Source organism: Kogia breviceps, chromosome 3 (assembly GCF_026419965.1).
Source record: "Kogia breviceps isolate mKogBre1 chromosome 3, mKogBre1 haplotype 1, whole genome shotgun sequence".
NCBI classification, from domain to species: Eukaryota; Metazoa; Chordata; class Mammalia; order Artiodactyla; family Physeteridae; genus Kogia; species Kogia breviceps.
This window is the reverse complement of record NC_081312.1, coordinates 114,432,245-114,455,762: the sequence shown is the minus strand read 5'-3', so window position 1 is coordinate 114,455,762 and position 23,518 is coordinate 114,432,245. Positions and strand designations below refer to the sequence as shown.

General features: G+C 47.5%; 1 protein-coding gene across 5 annotated transcripts in view; it reads right to left on the bottom strand.

The window, feature by feature from the left end:
• The window catches only part of IGF1R (insulin like growth factor 1 receptor), a 300,961-nt gene that overhangs the window by 29,762 nt on the left and 247,681 nt on the right, over nt 1–23,518 (bottom strand). For 3 of the 5 annotated variants that reach the window (XM_059058597.2, XM_067029532.1, XM_067029533.1), the window contains exons 5-13: nt 22,022–22,166; nt 13,149–13,363; nt 11,120–11,246; nt 9,386–9,624; nt 6,914–7,081; nt 6,522–6,726; nt 2,829–3,112; nt 1,392–1,528; nt 765–924 (exon numbers count right to left, since the gene is read on the bottom strand). In XM_059058597.2, the coding sequence (XP_058914580.1) occupies nt 765–924; nt 1,392–1,528; nt 2,829–3,112; nt 6,522–6,726; nt 6,914–7,081; nt 9,386–9,624; nt 11,120–11,246; nt 13,149–13,363; nt 22,022–22,166 (1,680 nt within the window). Of the gene's footprint in view, nt 1–764; nt 925–1,391; nt 1,529–2,828; nt 3,113–6,521; nt 6,730–6,913; nt 7,082–9,385; nt 9,625–11,119; nt 11,247–13,148; nt 13,364–22,021; nt 22,167–23,518 lie in introns of all 5 variants that reach the window. The other 2 variants (XM_059058596.2, XM_067029531.1) reach the window with 1 other exon arrangement.

Here is a 23,518-nt window from a genome sequence, read left to right as displayed (position 1 = left end):
GAACATGAAATAATCTTAAAAATTTGGTTTCTAATACAAAATAACAGAAACTCAAAATGTAAATAATAAGGGATATTTATGTCACCAAATGAAAATGCTGAATTTTCTTGGCCAAGCAAGTATAGTGCCCTTGTGCTCATACATTTTACAAAACTCACTTTTAAGATCTAAAATCCTCGCCTAGAATGGCCTTCTAAGAATTCTGTCTTGTCGACGGTTTGAGCATAAACTCACCACATGGCCCAGTCTCTGTGCCAAACAGGGAGCCCTGTGCGCTTTCAAAGTGTGTTGCTGCTTTAAAAGTGCATCTGTTATTTTACCGCTGAGTGACAGGGGTGATGCCTCAGCCTGGGATGCTGTCACAGCGGCTCCTACCCTGGAGCAGGCTGGAGCAGAAGGTCCCCGGTTTTCTGTCACCCCTTAGGATTTTACGCCCTGAGTTGGAGCCCCAATCAGCATCCCTGATGAGGCAGGAGGTAGAATGGTCAATTCAATGCTTTGTAAAATGCTTTGGACATAAACCAAGTTGAGAGCACGGGCCCCTTGCTGTCTCCCTCAAAAGAGGGGCTCAGACCATCTCCCTGCCCACCAGATGATGTAGGGACTCCAGGTGTGCCAGCTCCCCAGCCTGAGCTCCTGTGACTCTTCTGAAAGGTGGCCTATAGAAATCAGAAAACCAGAGAGCCAGGATGACGACTCAGGTTTCCCCAGTCCCAGCACCACTTGCTTTCCGTTTTCCCAGCGACTCCCTCCACAAGCCTTACTTTTGGCCTGGACATAGAAGAACACAGGATCAGTCCACGACCCGTTCCCAGAGAGAGAGGTTGCCTGGATCCGGGCCGTGTAGTTCCCTGGGTTGAGCCGGTTTAGCTTGGCCCCTCCATACTTCCTGTACTCCTGTCTGGACACACATTCCCGCTGATCCTGGAGGAAATAAAACATATGTGTCAATTTCTCACAAACACGCTGCCTCGCCTCTCCCCTCCCACCTAACACTGACCCCAATTTGCAATAAAAGGGAAAACACCCAGGCTTACACTATGGCAGTCCTCCAGTAACTCTAAGCACACTCGACCTTTAACCAAACCTTCTTTCTTTAACCAAGAAGAGTTCCAGAAAGATTAAGTTATTAAGACCAATCTCTAAGCTGAAAGATCGTTTTCTGCAAAGAAACAGTTTCTTGAGGGTGAGGATAAGCCAGCTCCTCGCACACTGTGAGAATTCCCCAAGGAGCATGGAGTTGGTAAAAAGACCTGAATCCTCACTGACTTACCTCCTTATTTTATTGTCCAAAGTCTTCAGCTAACCAGGAGGTGCCCTGTGTTGAAGCGTAACACATGCTACACCTGCAACAGAAACGCACCCACACACGGCTGGTGCCTCAGTCTTACCTCGACTTGTGATCCATATTTTATTTCATACATTAAAATCAATCCATTGGGATTCTCAGGTTCCGGCCATTTTAAAAAGATGGAGTTCTCAGGCCTTGGCTCCCAGGTCACTGGCCCAGGAATGTCATCTGCTCCTTCTGTGCAACAATTGAAATAGGCGATAAAGTTAGATTCGAGTCCTCAGGGAGGGAGAAAAACACTGGACTAGCCTAAGAACACCCTCACCAACCCCTCGTGCAGGACTGCGGACAGCGGCCGCAGCAACTCCTCCTGACCTGGCCTTGCACACACAGCAGGGGTGTTGGAATTGGAGCAACCTAATGACCTGTAAGTCTCAAGATGCCACCATACCCTCCATTCCCCTCAGTCTCCCAACAAAAAAGCCTACTCTCAAGTTCAGGAAGAAAATCTCACCAAATTGAGTCACTTAGGTCTGGTACCCGGCTTCTGTGCGATGCCATCAAACACCAGCATCATCGAAAAGGTGCTGAGCAAGCAGAAGCAGCGGCCTCCAGCCTCCAAGCCGGGACCCAGATCCTTCACGCTCTGCGTCTGCATGCGGCAGATGTAATTTCTGCACAGGTGTAAAGGGTGGTCCCTGAGCCCGCCTGGGAGGAAGCCGCCAGGAAGCTGGTGCTGAGCGCAAGCTCGCTGCCTTCACCAGTGATTCCTGAAGCTGCCGGGTGAGGCTGGGGTGCCTGCTCTCTTGCTTTTGCTTCTTAAAGCAGTAAGCCAAGTGGTGAGCAATGTCACTGCAAGTTCCAGCTGGGAAACACTGAGAAATCAGCTGGGCTTTCTCTCCTGGGAGAGTGAGGAGACTAAGGCCGGGTAGGCTGGCAGCAGCACGTCGGAGCCAGAACTGCGCCCAGGAGGCCCTGCTCCCAGACTGCAGACACTGTGCTCTGTGCTACCTGCCAGCTCTGCAAGGAAGTGAACCGGGCAGTTCACCCATCCTGAAAGATGGATATATGGCTGTCTAAGCCACAGGCAGCTTCTAACTTACAAGTGGAAGGTGAAGACCAAACAAGCAGGACCAAAGGCTGCTTGGGAGCAGACCTGGAAGACCAACACTCAGTCTGAATCAAGGCAGCTAAATGGGGATTTCACCGAAACTTGAGAACTCAGGAGGGACCTCGCAAAAAAGGGCCATGGGAATGCACAATGCAAACCAAGGAGAAGGAAAAGAGTGGACCCTGCCTCGAGCTCCCTGCTCTCGAGTACTTTGTATGGAGAGACTGGGGTGGGAGTGGGGTCATGATGCGTGAACTCCATTCCCTGGGCTGCTGGGCTACCAAGCTGCCTGCAAATGACCACCCGTTCTTTAATAAGCAGGACTGAGACTAAGGGTCATCGCCCTGGGTGTCAGCCTCTGTGTCTCAAATCATAGTCTCCGCTAGGCTGTGAGTCGGGTGTGGGGTGAGCTGGATGACACCATACCTGCAGGCATGGTTCTTGCAAAGACAAAGTTGGAGGCACTGCAGCCGAGCTTCTCAGCTTCGTGGTTACAGCTGTGGATATCGATTCGGTACAGAGTAAAAGGCCGGAGGTTGGAGATGACAGTTCTCTCCTTGTTATCCACTCTGCTCTCGAAGAAAGGGTACTCGGTCTCGAGCTCTTCCGGGTCTGTGATGTTGTAGGTGTCCACCACTGTGGTGTTCCTGCTCCGGCTGGACATGGTGGTGTTGGCGACCTGCATGACTTCCCTCCGCTTCCGTTCAGGTCTGCAAGGAAGAGAGAGAGAAATGTGGCTTGTGAGTGAGGGCTTCCACCTCTTTTGTCTTTTCTGTGACTCAAGTCTGAGAAAGAAAAGAAAAATCTTCACCTTGGAATAAAAGGAGCTACTCAGCCCCCTTGCATAAGAACCAACAAATAATACAGGGATTTCCTTCCTCAATATTTATTTTGCTTTCTCTACACTGCAAATCTCAGCCTCAACGTGCAACCTGCCCCCTGGCTCCCCGAGTGGTTACTCAGTGGTACCTAGAGGCAAACTAACACCTCAGCCCCCCCCCAGTGGGGAGGCTCAGGAATACCTGGGCTGTTTCCTCAGAGCTGTTGCAGTGGATAGGGACTGGGGAAGGGAGGCCACCCGGGATGCTGTCGGGAAGGCAGGGGGCCAGCAGAATGGCACGTCCTGATTCTCTGTAAACAGAAGCACTTCCACACTGTGTGACCAGCAGCTAATACCATGGCCAGCTTTTCCCACACCCACCGATGGGACAACTTACTCCTGTCAGAAAACCTTGTTTACTCTTCAACATCTGTTGATATTTCAGTCACTTAAACCAAACTTTGTGACTTAAACTATAAAGGCAGTGATCAATGAAAGGCACTTGGCACCAGATACTGACTCCAGAAAGGAACTCATGACCTCGGGCTGCTATCCTACTTCAAGACACATGGACGTGGACGGCGAATAGCGTCATACTCAACCTGACTTGACTGGTTTTATGCTGTAAATAAACTGTTCTTAGAATGAATTGAAAGAAATAAAAATCATCTTTGGAGAATTTAGTTGTAAAACAGAAAAGCTTCCTTTATGATTTATTCAGCCATTCTGTTACCCAGACACTCCTTTTACCCGAATTCTGTCGGAAATTGTGTGGACATCAGACGTAAGCCTCAGTAGGAGGCATGAAAAACCCCAAACGTGAGGTTCTCATCAACTGTGGCCCCTCACCATGGGCAAACTAGGGTATTATGTCTGTCCTGTGAAAAGAAAGGACAGCAAGTGTGACTAGACTTCAGAGAGAGGCCATCAAGACCACAAGGTGGACGCATGGCGTTCATCCGGGGAATGTGGTGTAGAGGAAACTTATTTTGAACTCAACAATGCAAACACAAGGCATTCGTGAAATCTGTGTCAACCACAGCTCTGCCTTCCTATCACCTGATCCTGTGTTCTTGGACTGATGAGGAAAACAGGCACTGCCTTGTTAACTATCAACAGAAAGTTAGGGGCTCTTCAGTGAAACCTTTCCAAAGCCTGGACTCACAGCCTGAACCTCGGACAGGTCTTTAGGAAAAGTCGGCAACGTAGCCGGCAGCCTCTGCTGGAGAATAAATAGATGGCTCCTGCTGGCCTGCCTGGGATGCTCTAAATCCATCCTCTCTGTGTCCAAAGGAAGTAACACCGGCCAAGCCCCTGCTGGCACGGCGGGCGATGGACCGTGTTGAGAAGCAATGCCATGAAGGGAAAGAGCCCCAGTGTGTGGGAAAGAAGGGCCAAGCCCCAAATCCACAGTTAAGTGAATCAGGGTGGTGGAGAAGCCACTGAACCTAGGTTCTAGTTTTAAAACATCTTTGAGCTCTTTTCTATCCTTCAACTTTCTGATTCTCGAGACCACACATGATATACAGGATATCTGGACTAACATGAACTGCAGCCATATCAATCACCCGTGAACAGGAGATGTCACCGGTGGGGCAGGTTGGGAGGTTCCATGGTTTTAACGGCAGGAGAGGAGGGGGCAGAAAGCTGCTAAGTGACCGATAGCTTCATTCTGAAAAGGAAATAGTGCCTCCACTTCCAAAAGGTCTTGATTGCCTGTTTTAATGATTTTTCAAAGTAAGATGTCTATCTTTGACTAGTATACAAATATCAGGAAGGTCAAGTGACAGAAGATAAAAGTCTCTTTCAAAACCACTTGTTGCTATAACCTAAAAGAGCTTTTAAGGGCAAAGCAACTGCAGGATAAACAGAAGCTCGGGACTGCTGGTGCCCCTCTGGGTCAGGAGCTGGAAGAAGACTGATCCCCAGGAGAACGTACTGGCAGTGGGCTGGCAGCTGGGGCGCCATGGGGGTCAGGAAACGGGCTCGTAGGTATAATGCTGGCCTGAATCTTGCTCCTTTGCCCAGATTTCAGGCATGAGGTTGTTTCTAAACTCTGTGCTACAATTTTTCAGGAAGAAAAAGGAGCCATCAGTCACCACTCTGTTTCTATCTCCTTCCCCAGACATCACAAGGCTGCCCTGCTGAATGTCCCTCCACTTTTCTTTTCTTTCTTTCTTTCCTTTTTTTTTTTTTTTTGTTGTGGTAAAACAAACTTTTAAAATTAAAAACAAAAAAACTAACAAAATTTTGTCATTTTAACCACTTTTAGGTGCACATTTCAGTGTCATTAATTACATTCATAATTCTGTGTAACCATCACCACTATTTCCAAAATCTTTCATTACACCAAACAGAAGTTCTACACGCATTAAGGAATAACACCTTATTTCCCCTCCCCACAGCCCTTGGTAACCTCTAATCTACTTTCTGTTGCCATGAATTTGTCTGTTCAAGATATTTCATACACATGGAATCATACAGTATCTCCTTCTGCATCTGGATGCTTTCACTCAGCATAATGTTTTCAAGGTTCATGCATGTGGTAGCCCATGCTGCAGAATCTCAATCCTTTACAGGGTTGAATAATATTCCACTGCAGGGCAAGACCACATTGGTTCATCTATTCATCTCCTGGTGGACAGGACACATAGGATATTCTCAGCTTTTGGCAATTTGAATAATTCTGCTCTAAACATTTCTTTTCCTCCGCTTTTGTCCCCAGTAGGCAGAAGGAGAGGCTGGAGCAGCGGAGCAGACAGATGCCCTGGCGTCGGGCTGCTTGGCTTGGAAAGGCTGTCTTTTGCGCGGCTTCACAAACTGCTTGTCAAGGGTGCCAGTGGCTCTCGGTCATGCTTTGAAGTTGGGCCCCTTTCAAAACTGACTCTGAGTCTCCCCCTCTCCCTTCGCTCCGCCTTGGCCAGGCTGGGAGGCCGCAGGGAGGCGTGGGAAGGGCAACCGAGGGCCCAAACCCGGCTCCTCCGCTTGCTGGTGTGTTTGGCCAGGCGATTGCCGCTCTCTGCGCCCACGTGCCCCCCGCAGGGGCTGGGCGGCCACACGGCAGCTGCACCTGTCACCTGTCACGCCGACGGCCCCCCATAGCCCAGGCCGTGAACTCCGGCCCCTTCCACGAGGGCTGAGTGGCTTGGGTAGTAACCCCACTCGCCAAGCTGGCCGCCTACACTGTTGTCCCTCCTTGACGGCCACTGGGTCTCACTTTGAGGCTGTCGACCGACACACCACAGGGTGGAGAGAAAGCACCAGGACCTGCCCAAGGACCCCCTCAGAGGACACGGTACCTGGGCACGAAGATGGCGTTGTGCAGGAAATTCTCGAAGACCTTGCGGTACTCAGCCTCCTCCTTCTCGGCCTGCTTCTCGGCTTCGGTTTTGGGGCAAGCACAGCACGGCCCTTTCTCCCCACCACACACTTCGGTCTTGGGATTCTCCGTCACTTCCTCAACGTCGATGGTGCCATCGGCGTACTTCCTGATGGGGATTTTGTCTGCTTGGAAAAGAGTAGCCCAACGAGAGCCAAGTTACACAGGCTGGTGAGGAAAGGAAGAGCCATGAGCACCTGGGCTCACGACCACAGCTGCTTCCTGACAGACGGCTGACGCTGGCCCCGGTGTGTGTGGCCTCGGGGCTTGGGAGTCACAGCCACAGGTGTCCCCTGCCCCTCCCACCCTCACCTTTGGAGCAGTAATTGTGCCGGTAAAGGTAGCTGTCCTGGGGCTGGCGCTGCCACCTTACGATGTAGTAGCTCAGGTTGCCGTTGGGCAGGGAAGGAGGGTTCCACTTCACGATCAGCTGAGAAGAGGAGTTTGATGCTGAGAGTACATCCAGGGGGATGGAAGGAACTGGAAAGGGGGACAAAGGACATTTCAGAAAATGGAACGAACCCAAGATCCTGGCTGTCAGATACCCAGCGCAAACCCACAAGAAGCCAAAAGTCTGATCCCCGCAGGAAAATGGCGGTGAACACTGAAACACAAAATGAAAACCGAACCTTGTTTTGAAATCGTATTACTTTCCCTTTATAATATCTGTTCTCTGTGATAACAAACAGTACTGAGCTGCAGATGGAAAAGGGTGGTGGAGGCACAGCCAGGGTTGGAATGGATGACTTAAAACCCACAGTTAATGCAAACACTGGACTTTCCTCATTTACTACAGCTGCCATCCTCCAAAACATTTAACGCCAGCAGTTTTAGCAAATGGTAAAACTGACTGACTTGCATTTCATCTGAGATTTTGAATCTCTGATAAAAATGGCAAAAAGCCAAAATGAAAGGGGGAAGAAAACAGGGTGCTGGGGAGAGAGAGTGTGTGTGTGGGGAGAGAGAGAAAGAGAGAGAGAGAGCACGTTAGTGGTGGTGGGGGGGGGCTTGGAGGAAAAAGTGGTGCAAAGGGCCAGTAAATCTACTGATTGTATAATCATGATTCAATGGAACTATGGAGTCATAACTATGAGAAGCAGTCTAAAAACACCTCGAACACACATAAAGCCCCGATTTCAAGTAACGGACTCTGTTACCAGCAAAAGAACATCGATTTACAGGCAAAGCATAAGAATCTGGTCAATATTTACTTACTATTGCCCCTAAACCCAAAGCTGGAGTGGAACTGTGTATAAAGGGCAAATGCATCCAGGGACCACTGAAATCTTATTCTCTTTGGGTTCAGAAAAAAGCATCAATTTTGGTAGATTTTCCAAAGTGCAAAAGACACCTTCGTTGTATGTCACTTCAGCATAATGGTCATGTAAGCTGCTTTTAAAATTTGAAAGCTTAAGGTACAAAATTTTATACAAAAGGGTCTGAACACTTGTAAGGAAGGACATTTTAGGAAAAAGTTATGACTAATACTTTTTCTGGGAAAACGTTTTACTGAATGCTAGGCCACTTTAGTGCTTCCTAGAATACATACTTCAGAAACACACAGCTCACCCCTAGATGTTTCAATAACAGGTGTCACAAAAAAGCCTAGGCCAAGGACCAAGTCATTCTCTGTCCCTACCACTTGTGAGGACAGATGCCAAAACAGAGCAAACTGACTCAATCTGTACAGTGCTTTGTTTTCCATCTTTGGGGAAAGGAAACAAGTTTCTTAAGAATTGGTCTTAACAAAGAACGACTTTTATTTTCTCCAAATTAGCTACAATGAATTACTTGCAAATTTTTAGGCTGAACAACTTGTTCTGTCGCCTTTGAGCCTCTGCTACAACATCCCAGGCCTAGAATCAGAAGCCTCTGTCACATTTATTGATATAAACATTGTGCCATCAATGACATGATCGTAGCCACTTAGAGGATCATAGAGATGGAACAGGGGAGGGGAGGGGAGGGAGGAGGGGGCAGGAGAACAGGAACAAAAGGATTTCCCCACCAACGTTTTTCCCTCACCCTCTTTGCCATTTAAATTCATTTCGTGCCAGTTTATGCATATTTTAAAATGGCCTACGTATTGTAACAATGGCTATCATCAAAGAATGTTTAGCAGTGCCTTTTAAAATGATGTACATTTCCCTACTTCTAACCTGGTTTTCATATACTTGGAAAATATACACACGTTTGCTCTCCTTAGTTCCAGATTCTGGAGTTGAGAAATGAGTTGGTTTAGAAAATGGGGATCAGGGGAGAAGGAGGCACATTTTCATCAGTGAACACTTGGAATGTCCACAACATGTTTTTCAACTTTTGTCTGCTTTCTTGGAACCCTAGTTCCACTACAGGATGAAGGTGAGAAACCAGGGAGCCACCTGAGGTAACTGGAACAACAACCAGGGTTTCAGTTCCCAGAGGTCCAACTGTCCAAATAAACAGGAAGGGCAGCCTTAGAGGACCGTATCCAGTCTGGGCCTCCCAATGAAACCAACCCAGCACCCTGGAGGACCTGAGCTCACTGGTCCAGGACAGTCGGAGTGATAATGAAAGATGGTACCAAGTCCAGAAGATGGCCTGGAAGAGGCTAGGGTATTGGGAGTGGGAAAGAAATATGATATAGTTATATATATTGATAAGACAGACAAATAAAAAACAGACTGGCCCAGGACAGGGAGAGACAACAGGCACAGCTCAGTGTCAGCCCTCTGACTACACCTTGTCATGAGTGAGGACCCTGAGCTGACGAGGCGTGGGATGGCGGGGATGGTGCATGAATACCTGAAGCATTGGTGCGAATGTACAAGATCTCGCTCTTGGCTCCACGGATGTGGTCATTCTCCACCATGGTGAGGGTCACAGCCTTGACGTAAACGGCATACTGTGTCCAGGGCTTCAGTCCATGCAGTAAAATTCCGGGCTCCACGTCCTTGTTGGGTGGGAGGTCCACATCTACCATGTTCCAGCTGTTGGACCCGCAGGCATCCTGCCCGTCATACTCTGTGACGTTTTTAAAGGGTCTGAAACACAATCGATGAAGCTCAGAGAATGTTTTAGGCTGCTGACATCAAAGCTCTCAGAAACCTCCCCCCAGGGCCTCCCACATCATACTTTCTATAATGGGAATTCTAGATAAAACGAATCATCAATTAGATCTTTATAGAAGAATAAAATTAAGCCACCGGACTCCAGGTTTCACAGTTCTGTACACACTATAGAATCGAACCCTCTGCCTCAGGAAGAGGAAGTTCCATAATTACTGGGATTGGAAATGCTGCTCCTTAAGAATATACGCAAATGCTCTTTCCCTCTCTTCCCCATTTTTTCACCATTAAGAAAAAACAGGCGTAGTCGTTTAATGCAAACATCATTATTGATAAAGAATAACTTCTGGAGAAAAATGCCTTTGCTACAGAAAAACAACTTCTCAAATACAGCTTCTAAAATCTAATATGCTCACAAACAATTCTGATTGCTTAAGTATCTGATAACATTCAAATATTTAGTTTCCAGATTATCTCAGACACTAACGTCACTGTCAGAGCACTGGTAGACTGTTAAAGAGGATGATGATTCTGCACAGATGCGGAGTTGGGCAGGGATTCCACGCCTCTCAGACAAAAGGGCCAGATAGCCACTGGCTTCTGACACAGACATTCACACACCCCTCCCTGTCGTTGTGATGGAAGATGAGTGACTCCCATGTGCAGGGACGATGAATGCCTGATAATCCCGCATCCTGCTTTTCTCATGGCAGTGGCACTCCCAGGGCCCCGGCTCCAGCAGGGGCAAAGGGTACCAGATGCTGCCACTGGTGGCTCTGGTTCCAGCTCCGGGGAGGCCAAGCACCTGGGAAAGGGACCTATGGCATCAAGGTGGGACCTGCGTGAGGAGGGTGACTAAGAGGCCTGGGGGAACCACCTGGATACAGGAGGCACAGGAAGGAAGGGGGAGACCAAGAAGAGCTGCCATCTGGAGGGATGTCCTGGTTGCCCAGGCAGGCAAACGTCCTCCGAAGGCACAAGAAAAGCCCCCAGTAGGTTTTGGGAGAAATTCTGAAAGGTTTGAGACATGAAGGTCAGTCTTTCTCCATTCTCCATCCCTTCTTTGGAGGGCTTATGACCTAGAGCACGAGGCCACACCTTGGGAGGGGCCACAGATAGAGTGACCAGAATAGATGATGGACCCACCTGGGGGTCACCTAAAGGGGAGCCAAGCATCCTGAGGGGTGTTCCCAGACTATGGATTAGGGGGACCAAGGCTGCAATGACATTGCAACCAGGCCCTCCATCCCCGTTCATGAATGTTTGGACTGACCTAATTCTCCACAAAACAAGTTTTCCCCTTTGGACTTATTTTACTCAAGCACCTCTAATCAGCCACTGAAGAAAGAAAGGCCTCAAGCTAACACTGTTTTGTTTGTAGCTGTCACTGGCGGTGATGGATGTCACGTGACAGACAGGAGGGTGGCGAGGGTGAAGCCCTGCCAACACGTCACCAAGCACAGACACTCACGCTTCCTTGTAGTAGACGGTGAAGCTGATGAGGTCCCTGTAGTCAGGGGGCCGGTACCGGTGCCAGGTGATGATGATGCGGTTCTTCCACGTGGTGGTGGAGGTGAAGTGCAGGACGTCACTTTCACCTGGGGCAGAGGCACATCCATGAGTGACACCCATCTACGTCCTTTCCCTCCACGTGTCTGAGAGGCCACCTGCCCTGTACTATGGCCCTCTCCCCCAAAGCTGTCTGTACTTGCAAAGCCCCTTTTTGGACTTCTCAGTGGCTTTCTTGTTTCTACTAAGGACCCAATATTGTGCTACGTGGCCTCCAAGGGGCTCGGTCCTTTGTTTCAGTACACTTGGTGGCCCTGGACGTGAACCTGTGAGTGATTCCTAACCTGGAAGCGAAGGACCACTGGATGGAGCAAGGTGGCCTTGTCTCTGCTCTTCCCTAAGATGCGGGCCACCCAGGGGGCTGGGGAAGGTGAGAGTGGACCTTGATGCTGGGTGGACTCTTCTTAGACATGACGACACCTGTCTTACAGTTGTGGATATCTGCCCACTTGTGTCAAATCACCAAAGACAGGTAACAGAGCAGCTGTGCCACAGAGGGGAACTTGTCTTGGTCCGCACGCGGTATCGATACCTTCCTGTGCAAGGACACGAGGACGCCTTGGCGGCTCCGGCTAGTGCTAACGTGTAGCGGGGAATGGACTGAGCGCTGATCGGACCCATTTCACTTGGAACAGCTTTCTGCACTCTGTGAGAGGGAAGCCTCTGCTGGTGAGGCATGACGGGGATGCTGCCCAGAGCCCCCTTGTGCTCCCGGACCCGATTCAAACTGTGATGAGAACCCGGGAAGAAGTAATGACTGCCTCCCTCGTGGAGACGCGAAGCTCTGCTACGAATTGTCCTTCCCCCTGTGTCTGCCCGACTCCCACTGCACCCTCAGCAGGTGAAGCAGAGGCTAAAGGCAGTTAAAAACTGAGAAGTCTCTGGGGCAAAACGTGATGGATTGAGATGGGAAAAACGTTGCAGTTCCTGCTAAAGTGTTATTTAGAGAGGAAACATGATTTCATTTTCAAAGGAAAATAAATGGCTACTGTATTCATGATCTGACAGGTCAGACTGGCCGACTCTAAGGAAAACACTTCGACAGCACTCTTCTGCATCTGCTTCTGCTACGGTCTGAATGGGGAATGTGGTGACGGCTGTGGCGGGGCCTGTGAGGGAGAAGGCCCTTCAGCTCTGCGTCTGGTTTCTCGACTCTAAAAACTCTTCCTGAGCAACTCGAGTGTCTACCAGGTAAATCCAGAGCCAGCAAAACCAAGTCCAATGCTGACGGTTTCGCAGATTCTTTTGCGCCCGTGAGTGCACATGCAAATCACCCTGGATCACGTAGATTATCTTTTTCTAATACCTGTCCCTTATCAAAAGCCGATGGTGGAGAGACTATTTTTATAACTTGATCCAGCCACACAGAACCGCACCACTTTTAAAAGCAGTTTTACATACAGTGTTAGGTGAGAAACTCACCGCTCAGAGGCAAAACTTTAAAGCAGAAGTCACATAACCAGTGTAAGATTATAATTATATTGTTCTAAATTTAAAAAGCAGTATCAATCCAGGGTGGCAGGCTCTCTCCACTTTTCACGTTGTGGTAGGAACCAGGAGGAGGCCAGGTCAGGGACGGGGGCCCCTGGCCTCCCCTCCAATCCAGAGATGGAGGGCCGGGCTTGCTCCCTCCCAGGGCTGGACAGGACCAGCTCTCCTAGAAATTAATCCAACGGTGTGCCCGAGCATAAAAGACACTTAACTCTGTGTATTCTGTAAGCACCTCTTTAAAATCTGAGTGAGAACACATTTATAAATGTTTAGCACACACAAATAGATGCTACAGAAAATTTACAAATATGAATCTGCCCCACTACTGCCTTTGAAGATACCCACGTGTGAGCAAAGTGCTCATTAAGGAGGCCTCATGTGAAACAAGGAGGGGGCCGTGAACGGAAGCTGCTGTGTAGATAGGAGGAGGGTCCACTCACAGGAGGCTCTCTCTCCGTTGTTCCTGGTGTTTATGTCCCCTTTGCTCTGGCGCCCTTTAGTCCCCGTCACTTCCTCCATGCGGTAAATCTCAGAGACACACAATTTGGGATTGAAAGCAAAGTACATTTTCCCGGCTTTGATGGTCAGGTTGCGGTGGTCCCAGTCCCACAGCTGTTGCAAGTTCTGGTTGTCGAGGACATAGAAGGAGTAATTCCTAGAAGCACAGAAATCAGCATCAGCACCCTTGCCCTTTGCCACCAGACACCCCATGCTGTGCCTCTTCACCACAAGGCTCCAGAAAACACTGCCTTTGCCGGTAAGAGATGTAGTTATTAACGGTATCTAAGAAAGAATAGTCACTGTTAACAATAGCAACAATATGATTCAAGGACAATATCAAAATAGATAAAACACTAATTAATTTGATGACCCCTATTACCAACAATAATACTTCACACACTGGGAGGATGCTACTCATACCATTCCCTAGAAATGCCTCTGGTTATTTCTCTGAAGCAGAGTATGTACAATGAGCTTGAAATCAGTCCATGGGAGAACAGATATGCTCTGCTACTCAACCGGAACAGCTTACAAATTTGCTGTAGAAAGTCTGCCATTATCCTTGGGGGTAAATCCCATCCCATCCGTGCTGTCAGCAGCATATGACGGGGTAGGAGAGAGAATGGGACAGGGAGACAGACTCGGGGGTGGACCAACCCTGGGTCAGCTCCCCTCCTCCAGATTCACCCCACGCTGAAAAGCCTCAGCCGAAGTCCCTGGGGAAGGTGGGGGAGGATAAATGGCCCCAATGGGCATTCCCCCAGGCCACCCATCTAGGCAACAGCAACTCAGTGTCCAACAAGTTTAGGGGGCACAAAGCTTATTTTCACAGGGCTGGGCCCCACCCCGGGAATTTCTCATTAGGAAGTCTGGGTGGGCTGAGAATCTGCATTTTTAACCAGCGCCCAGGTGATGCTGGGACCACACTTGGGGAAGCACTGGTCTAACAGACGCTGGGCACCACCGAGGGGCTGGGGGTCCAAAGCCGACCAAGTCAGGCATCGGTCCTGCTCCCAGTGGGTGGACACAGAAGCAGCAGACACAGCTGCTTCTGAAGGAGAGGTGGGGGGACAGCCAGCATCGGCAACCACTAGCTCTGGCCACCCAGAGACAAACCCATACCCGGGGAGGCAAGAGAGCAGACAGCTCCAGCTTGGGGTCTGGAGAAAGAGCCTTGCAGGTCTTTTCTGTCTGGGTCTGTTGGTAAGCCAGGCAGGCAGGGTCACAGATGCCATCTGAGTCCTCTGTGCTGACAGGTCTGCATCCCCACATACCTCAGACCCTTCTCCCCCTCCTATTCCCCAGCCTGTTTCCTTCTAGGGCTCACTCAGGCACCTTCTACAAAACTGAGTCTAAGTACTGGTGCCACATTTTGAGCTATTTCTAGGACCCATTCGGGGAACCAACACATAATTAGTAGAGAAGAAAGGATCCCAACCTTCTTCCCAGAGCCGGGACAGCCCAGACGGAAGCCCAGAGACCTCCTCTGCCCCGGGTGGTGTCCACCGGGCACCTCTGTGCATCTGGTGGGGTTCACTTACACCCAGACCAGGACCTCTACCAGGACTCTACCCGCCAGTCAGTCCACAGCCTGAGTCTCACTCACTGAGAGCAAAGCAAAAGCTATGGTTCCAGTGCTGTGAAGCCCACCTGTACATTTCCTCGGGAATTCATGAGGCATTCAGAGACAGGGGTCCAGGACTAGCAATGCCATTTATGAGCAGCACAGCCACAGGCGGGTCACTCAGTGCTTTCTGTAGCTCCGTTTACTCACTTATTGGACAACAAGGGGCACAAACGGTGTCATATGAGCTCCCTGTCGGTTTTAAGGGTCCAGGAGGAGTTACTGAGCTGAGGTGGGATCTGCTCCCCCAGCCTGAAGCCCAGCCCCTCCACGAACACCAGGTCACGTCCCCGCAGGTGCTGGGGGTGGGGGTGGGGATCCTGCCCACACAGGGGTGCAATGAGCCAATGAGTCCAGAGGCAGCACCTCAGAAACCAAGCCAGGCTCCTCACAAACCCACCTGAGGCCTCGACACATTCACGGCCACCAAACCAGGTGACCAAAACTGGCAAGTCAACAATCCTCTCCTTTCAGCAAGAGCTCACTCCCCAACATCTGCTGGAAAAGGAATGTAAGACATTGTCCAAAGGAATCTAGTCTTGGGCTATGTACCACAAGGCCATGTGTGCAGGAGGGTGGTGTGGGATGTGGAAGGTGGGGGTTCACAGCCCCCCCACCCCCATCTGCTCCCTCACTGCCAGGCTGCAGGTGATGCTGCCGGGAGAAGGGGTGTTCACAGAGTTACACAACCGGTGGAGGCAGATGCCTCCTATCATAGGCCACTCTTGCCCTCGGAATACTCCCAGCTCTGAAGGACACTCTGTGGCATCAACACGAACCCCGTGGGTCTGGCTGCTCCCAGGTTCCCAAGTAGGCCACATGGGACAAAATCTTGTTGGTGCAGAAAGCTCTGGGAGGGGGGTAAAGGCCAATTACCCAGGTCAAATTGCTGACTCAACCTAGGACGAGGCTTTTATTTTAGTAAACTAATTTCACTAGCAGAGAACATAACTGCACCGAAAATACCTTCTGAACAAAACATGCTTCTCCCCAGGGGAGGGAGCATGAATTATAAATCAGGAATTTGACAAATGAATGGCAGGCACTCTGCAATTCTGTGTATGTGACTAATCACTTTGAAAAGCAAGATTATCTTTTTGCAGTAAACATAAACATTTTTTTACAACACTGAGAAGACCTGGAGCCAGGATACCAATATCAATAAAACCCAGGGGCGGGGGTGGGGGGTGGGGGTGGTTGCGTTATGGAGCTTGTGAAAGCGACAGAAAAATAAAAGTGAAACCCTCATCACCATGATAATCAAGCCATTCAGGAGCTGCCTGTCAATACTGTTCTTGTTTTCCCAACCCCAGCTGGAGGCCCCGCTGCCCACACATTCCTTCCACGATCAGGTGAGGATTAAGAGACGGTAAAAGGCAGAAACTTGTCTGCATATCTTCAACACACACATATACACACTTAGATTTTATTGTTTCCTAAAGGAAATGCCTGTTTAAGTCAATTATTCTGTAAATGTGATTTCCTAATTGTTTCTAAGCTGACTGCCTTTATATTCAAAACATATTTTAAAAAATTATCTGTTTATTCTTCTGTCCCTTACACAGGCTCTGTGGTGCCTGGGTTTTATCTATGTTGGTATCCTGGCCCCAGCTCTCTTCAAGGTTGCAAAAAATGTTTGTTTCTATGCTTGGGTGGGCCCCATCTGCCAAAATGCAGACCAATGTGGGAGGTTATCTCCTTGAGGACATCTATATATTATCTGCATCAATATTCTAAACGCCCAGCACATACTACACACCTAACTGTTTTATTTATGGCTCCAGTCTCAGGGCTGTCCTACTTCTGAGTTGTCAACACCACCACCGCTCGAATGAAGGGCAGGAAGGATGGGGAAGCAAAGGAAGGCAAATTGCTGGGGATTCGAGTGGTACTTAGAAGACAGCCCCGGGTCCAGGGCTCGGACCACTGCACGTGGGAATCCAAAGATCGGGGTGGAGTGTCATCTCCACTCTCACTAAGCAATAACTCTAGGCAAGGTACTTCTTTGGCTTCTCCCCACCTGGGACAGATGGGGCTGAGGGTGGGGTCTCCAGCACATGGGGGCAGGAAGGGACATTCCCCCCTTTACAAACTTTACTGACAAAAATTGGAAAAAAAAATCATTAGTCCCTTTCATTTCTCAGAGAAAAAACCATGGCCTCTTTCGGGCGGTCCCCTGAGGGCATCAGAACCCAGCACATGGGGGCTTGTTTCCAGCAGCCGGGCCATCTGCAACTGATGCAGGATTTGGTCTTTTCACATCTGCTGCCTCCAACCTGTCTGCAACGGATTGCTTTATATCATGTCCAATCTCCCCCAAAGTTCAATATTTACACCAGCCTCAGAGGTTCAGCAAGGGTGGGAATTTATATTCAAGTGGCACTAGGCACCAAACAGATACTCTGAAAACGTTTCCTCTTCGAGGGTTTTAAAAACAGCTTTACTGAGGTATAATTTATCTACCAAAAAAATTCACTCATTATAAGTGTACAGTTCCAGAAGCTTCAGTAAATTCATACAGGTGTCCAACCATCACTACGATGCAGCTTCAGAACATTTCCGTCATGCCAAAGTTCTTCATTCCCGATGGTGGTCAATCTCCAATTCCATCCCCAGCTCTTCACTGATCTGCTTTCTGCCTCCATAGTTTTGCCTTTTCTACAAAGCATAGATTAATGGAATCACAAAATGTGTAGCCTTTTGTATCTGGCTTTTTTTCACTTAGCCTAATGTTTCTGAGGTTCACTCATGTTGTTACATTATTGTTGGGCAGTAATTGTGCCACATTTTATTTATCCATTTATCTGCTGATGGACATTTGGATTGTTTCCAGTGGGGTATTTTGGTGGGGGGTGGTGGTATCATGAATAACACTGCTATGAGCAATCACATACAAGTGTTGTGTGGACATGTTTTCATTTCTCTTGGGTAGATACTGGGGTAGAGCCTGGAACTGCTGAGTCACATGTCTGAGTGTATATTTTTTGGAAATCTGGAAGAAGTGTTAAAGTATAGCCATGTTGCAACCTAATCTTAGAGTTGCAAGAAGGTAGAATAAAGCACAAAGTGTTGCAAAGTCAAGTGGTGGGAACATGAGCAGAGATGCCTAACTGCATCCAAGAATTCCAATTCTTGTAACCCACCACCTCCATCTACTCTTATTCTTTTCAGGGCAACAATCCTTGGTGGCACCAACAAATTTGAAATTTTAATTCATTTATCTGATGTATCACAAAATACGGTTGTTCAAATAAGGGAAATTTTTCAGAGAACAGAAATATTCTCTTTCTTATTCAAGTGCTTAAAATTTAGCCATTTCATGGGAATCTTGTACGTGTGTATTCCAAAATCCATTTCCTTCCAAAATAGCACAACCTTGATCTTCTTAATGTCTAAGGTTATTACTCCAGAAACACATCACCTTACACAGAGTAATGTCCTCAAGGAAGCCTTGGCCATCCGAATTCTTCTGGACAAACTGAAGACTGCCTACGTTGTCCGGCCCCTTTCTCCAGAGACCAGCAGCCCTGCTGTCTGTTCCGATGTGATTTTGCCTATGTCTGTCACCAGCCTGGACATCAAATTCCAGAATCAGCTCACTCTGAGTGAGGACTAAGAGGTCTACTCCAGGTAACGTTCTTGAATTTCATACTCTGGACTTCACTCTGTGGTCTGGGCTACTCAGGAGACATTTGGAGATGGGTCTCAGTTCTCAGCTAAGGATGACACATACAAAGGATCTCTGTCCTACAAATTCGTCTGTTCTCCATCAGAACAAAAGGCTACAAAACTTTCTTCCCACTGAACCAAATGGAAGCACTTACTTATATTCTCACTGATTATGAGAGGTACAAGAAAAATCATACTTTAAGGAACAGTGTGACAAGAAAATATTTAGGCAAAAAAATCAAAGGGCTTTGGGGATATTCTTCTGAGAAGCAGGAATAAAAGGGTAAAACAGTGGTTTCCAATCTTTGCTGCACATTGAAATTACCTGGGAATCTTTTGAAAAGCAGTGATGCTTGGATCCCACCCCCAAACATTTTGATTGAATTGGGACAGAGTGCAACTTCGGCATCAGGATTTCTTAAAAGCCCCCAGATGATTCTAATGTATAGCAAAGTGTGGGAACCCGTGGTGTAAAAGTCATCTTGGCTTACACCAAAAGCACACTCAAGTGAAATGTTCTACTGACACTCCGGTAACTCAAAAGCCCTGAAAAGGTTCCACTGCCTATCCAAATTATAACCTCCACACCTGGGTGCATAACAGCTTACGTAATTCTCATACCACCTACCTCTCCAGTATTATTTGCCAAACAGGTCCCAGGATGCCCCAACTCGTTGCCTTTGCTGCTGCCGCCTGTCCTGAAATGCCTTTCTTTACCCTCTGCTTGCTGTTTCTGGAAACCCTCCAAGGCCCATCTCAAAAGCCACCTCTTCTCAGAAGCCTGTCTGATCTTCTTCTTCTTTTATTTTTGTTTTTGTTTTTTTTAAGGTTTTTTTGATGTGCACCATTTTTAAAGTCTTTATTGAATCTGTTACAATATTGCTTCTGTTTTATGTTTTGGTTTCTTGGCCAGGAGGCATGTGGGATCTTGGCTCCCCGACAAGGGATCGAAGCCACGCCCTCTGCATTGGAAGGCAAAGTCTTAACCACTGGACCGCCAGGGAAGTCCCCTGTCTGATCTTCTTAATCAGATACCTGACTCTTTTTCAGGCCCATGGCGTGTGTCTTTTCTTTCCCTGTAGCACTCGGCAAGTTCTGCTCGGCACTGCTGACATTTATCTATTTATCATCTACCTTTCTTCTCTTCCTTCCTCTGACTCCTCCCCTTTTATCCTTTTTTTTCAGGTTTGAGCAGAAGACTGCCTCTTTTTATAGCTCATTTTGCATTCTTGTTAAAAATTTATTTATTTTTATTGAAGTATAGCTGACATACAATATTATATATAGTTGACATACAATATTATATAAGTTCCATGTGTACACATAGTGATTCACAATTTTTAAAGGTTATATTCCATTTATAGTTATAAAATATCAGCTATGTTCCCTGTGTTGTACGATATATCCTTGTAGCTTATTTATTTTATATGTAATAGTTTGTACCTCTTAATCCCCTACTCCTAAATTGCCCCTCCCTCCTTCCCTCTCCCCACTGGTAACCACGAGTTTGTTCTCTGTATCTGTGTGACTCTCCCCTTCTTACAGGAGTGAGGGGAGTAGGCCAAGGGGCTGGACCTAACCCTCTTCCTAAATCTGAGAAATACAGAATTGAGTTGTTGCTACTGGTCACACCTGATACAAAGCCAGCAGGGGTATTCATCACAAGCAAGGATGACTCATACATTTTTGGTCATGGGTGAGGAAGGCAGCTGAGAGAACACAGCTCCCATCAAGAGAGGCAAGGTTCTCAAGCTCTGTCTAAAGAGAGAGCCTCCAAACAATGGCAGGCAGGAATCCAAGGCTAGAAGCCCAGCATCCTCGGAGCTACAAGGGCTACTAACCAGCAGCAGGTTCACCATTGCCCTTCCCTGACATCTAAAGTACTATCAGCAGGGCAGGGGCCTGAAGCTTAGCTGAGCTTGGAAGTGGCCCAAACACCTAAGCAATGACATACATCTGTAAGAAGACCCCACTGGGACTTTGGGTTTTACACATGATTCACATAATGAGAAATACATCATAAATATTCGTGCAAATAAAATTCACACTTTAATTTTCAGCTACACTCAAGTGCATAATACTTTTAGTTAACACACAACTGAAAGGTAATCACATCATGTAATAATTCCTAATAAAAATTAATTAAACTCTCCTGTTAGCTTTCCCCTCTATGTATATCACTTGCTCAGCCTGGAAAAAAAAAAAAGAATGTGTATCCTCAAGCAGCAGGAAAACTTGCAGGTACCAATATGCCAAAGCAGAAGTGCTTATCAGCACCAGGGTTTCCAGAAACACAAACCTACTTGGAGGAAAAAAAATAAAAGAACTGTGCTAAAATTCATTTTAAAATTTAATACAACCAACAGTAACACCATCACCTCAAATTGGCAGAGCCTCAGCTTGCCATGTCGGTGACCTGAGACACTTGGGCTGGGCACAGTGGCAGCCTCCTTGGATTCGCCAAAAGGAAGACATTTTCTAAAGAATCAATGTTCCCAGCGGGGAGGACAGTGTGCTTTTCAAGGATGGAATGAAGAGCTGCCCCCTCTCTTTAGCTATATCAGATGATGGAATTTTAAGAATTTAAGACTGACCAAGAGTGAGTCTGAGAAAAAGCAGGAAGGCTGTGAGGAAACCCTTATGCGGTAACTTTATCCAGTCGGGGCACATAAATCAGCAAGGACAACCTTTCTCATGACCTTCCCACCTCTTGCTTTCCTAAATTATTTCCCCAAATTCTCTTTAGAAGGAATTAATTCATTAATGGATGTCTCCTTTTATTTCAAAGCATTATTAGCTTAAAGCCAGGCAAGAGCTGTATTTAAAGCGGGGGCGGGGGGGGATCGGTGAAGAGAAGCATGTACGCAAAGGAACACCTGGGCTAAGTGCTGGAGAGAAATTATGTGTGTGCAGGAAGCACCCGCTTTTATTCCTCCTCTGGTGAAAGGCCTCCAGCTAGCTTAAAACCCTTATCATAAAGCACGTCTCTGCAGAAGGCAAAAATTCTATCAGTAGCACAAATCCTACAAGCTGATCAATAGAAACAATTCTGTGAATCAAGATTTTTTTTGTAACAAAATGAACTGTTCATATGCCTCCAAATCTCTGATGTTCTAATACATCTGAAAAGATGGAATGGCTTTTACGTAGTGGACTACAGCACCCTGAGGCAGATAAGGGACCCGTAAATGATGATTTCATGGAGAGGTAAGCACTTTAGACCCATTCCCAGTGCTTTTGGCAGAAACAGCCCCTACTGCAGCCCCATCTGCTGCTTTGCCGGCCACAGTCAGACACGTAACCCTGGATGGGTCACAACCCAGTCCGGAGGACGGAGAATTGTGACTACACAAGACCCCATGAGAGGAGGTGGGTCCTCACTCAGGGCCCCCGCACTGCTGTCATTTTCACTTCTTTTTAATGAGAAAGGGCTCTTCCCTTAGAAACACAGAACTTTAAAATGCAGGCTGCTTACTCTGTGGTGGGAGAATGTCAGCTCGTGAAATGTGGAGCACTTACCCCTCTAGCTGCTCCTCTCCTAGGATCTGGCGAAGGTTCTTCAGGAAGGACAAGGACACCAAGGCATGGGAGTGGCGGATCTTCACGTAGCCCGTCACAACCTCGATGAGTCCCATGAAGTTCTCCAGTTCCGAAGCGATGTTGTCTACGGTAAGGGGGACCGTGTTACTGAGCATTCACTAAGCGTGAGTGGGGCAGACACACTTGGTTTCTCGCAAACACGTGTGGAGAGCAATTCAGTGCGGGTCTTGTTTTCATGGTGCCACTGAGGTGCTTGGGCTTCACAGGACCCTTGTCCGTTGTCAAAAATGCGTTTCCCTTAGCTTGGCTTTCAACACCCTCACCTGGGATGGGTCCCCCAAGGCCAGGGAAGGAGAGTTTCTAGAAGGCTGGGTACTGCAGTTCCCAGGCTGATTAACAGAATGTAATATCATAAACACCAGACTGCCAATTAGCTAAGGCGGGCACATCTAGGGAACTTCTTTAATATGCTCTGTCAACAGACAGTGCTGCCTCCAAAGTACTAGGGCATGACTAAATAAACAACATTTCCTCAGTCTCATTAGGGACTGCCTTTGCCACATTTCTAGTTCCTAAGATACAGGGATCTATATTTAAAACTTCCATCTTACTAAGACTGGAAGAAAATGCACCAAAACGTTAACAATGGTTATCGGCAGGTAAGTTTTAAAAATTCACTTCTATGCTTCTACGTTTTCTATAATGCACATTCATAATTCTCACAGAAATAAAATAGTTGGGAACATTGCTGCTAATAGATGTGTAAAAATGACAAGATGTATAAACAGTGTATTTCCTTTAATTTTGTAGCCTATATTTTTCTCATAGTAAATAGAAAACATAAACTTCAGTTCAACTTATGCCAAAATTATAACACATACTATAATGAATTGGGTGTGGTTCAACTAACAGAATTTTACTGTGTAAGATTTGTGAAGGCTTAGTTAATAAAAGGTTCTATTTTGCTTTCAATTGATAAACATCAAAGAATACGTGTACTGTCCTCCAGGGTAACACCCTACATTTATGTACAGATTGATGGTTTTCCAAGAGAAATGAAGGAGAAATTCAAGTTGTAAAGACTAGCAGTTGCCTGCAGTTGATGTTTCAAGGAAAAGATCCTGAATTTTAAATGCGGGGTGGGGGACTTCCCTGGTGGTGCAGTGGTTAAGAGTCCGCCTGCCAGTGCAGGGGACACAGGTTCAAGCCCTGGTCCAGGAGGATCCCACGTGCCACAGAGCAACTAAGCCCATGCACCACAACTACTGAGCCTGCACTCTAGAGCCTGCGAGCCACAACTACTGAGGTTGCGTGCCATGACTACTGAAGCCCATGCGCCTAGAGCCCGCGCTCCGCAACAAGAGAAGCCACTGCAATGAGAGAAGCCTGCGCAACACAACAAAGACCCAACGCAGCCAAAAAAAAATTAAATAGATAAATAAATAGAATAAATAAAAAATAAAATTAAAAAAATCC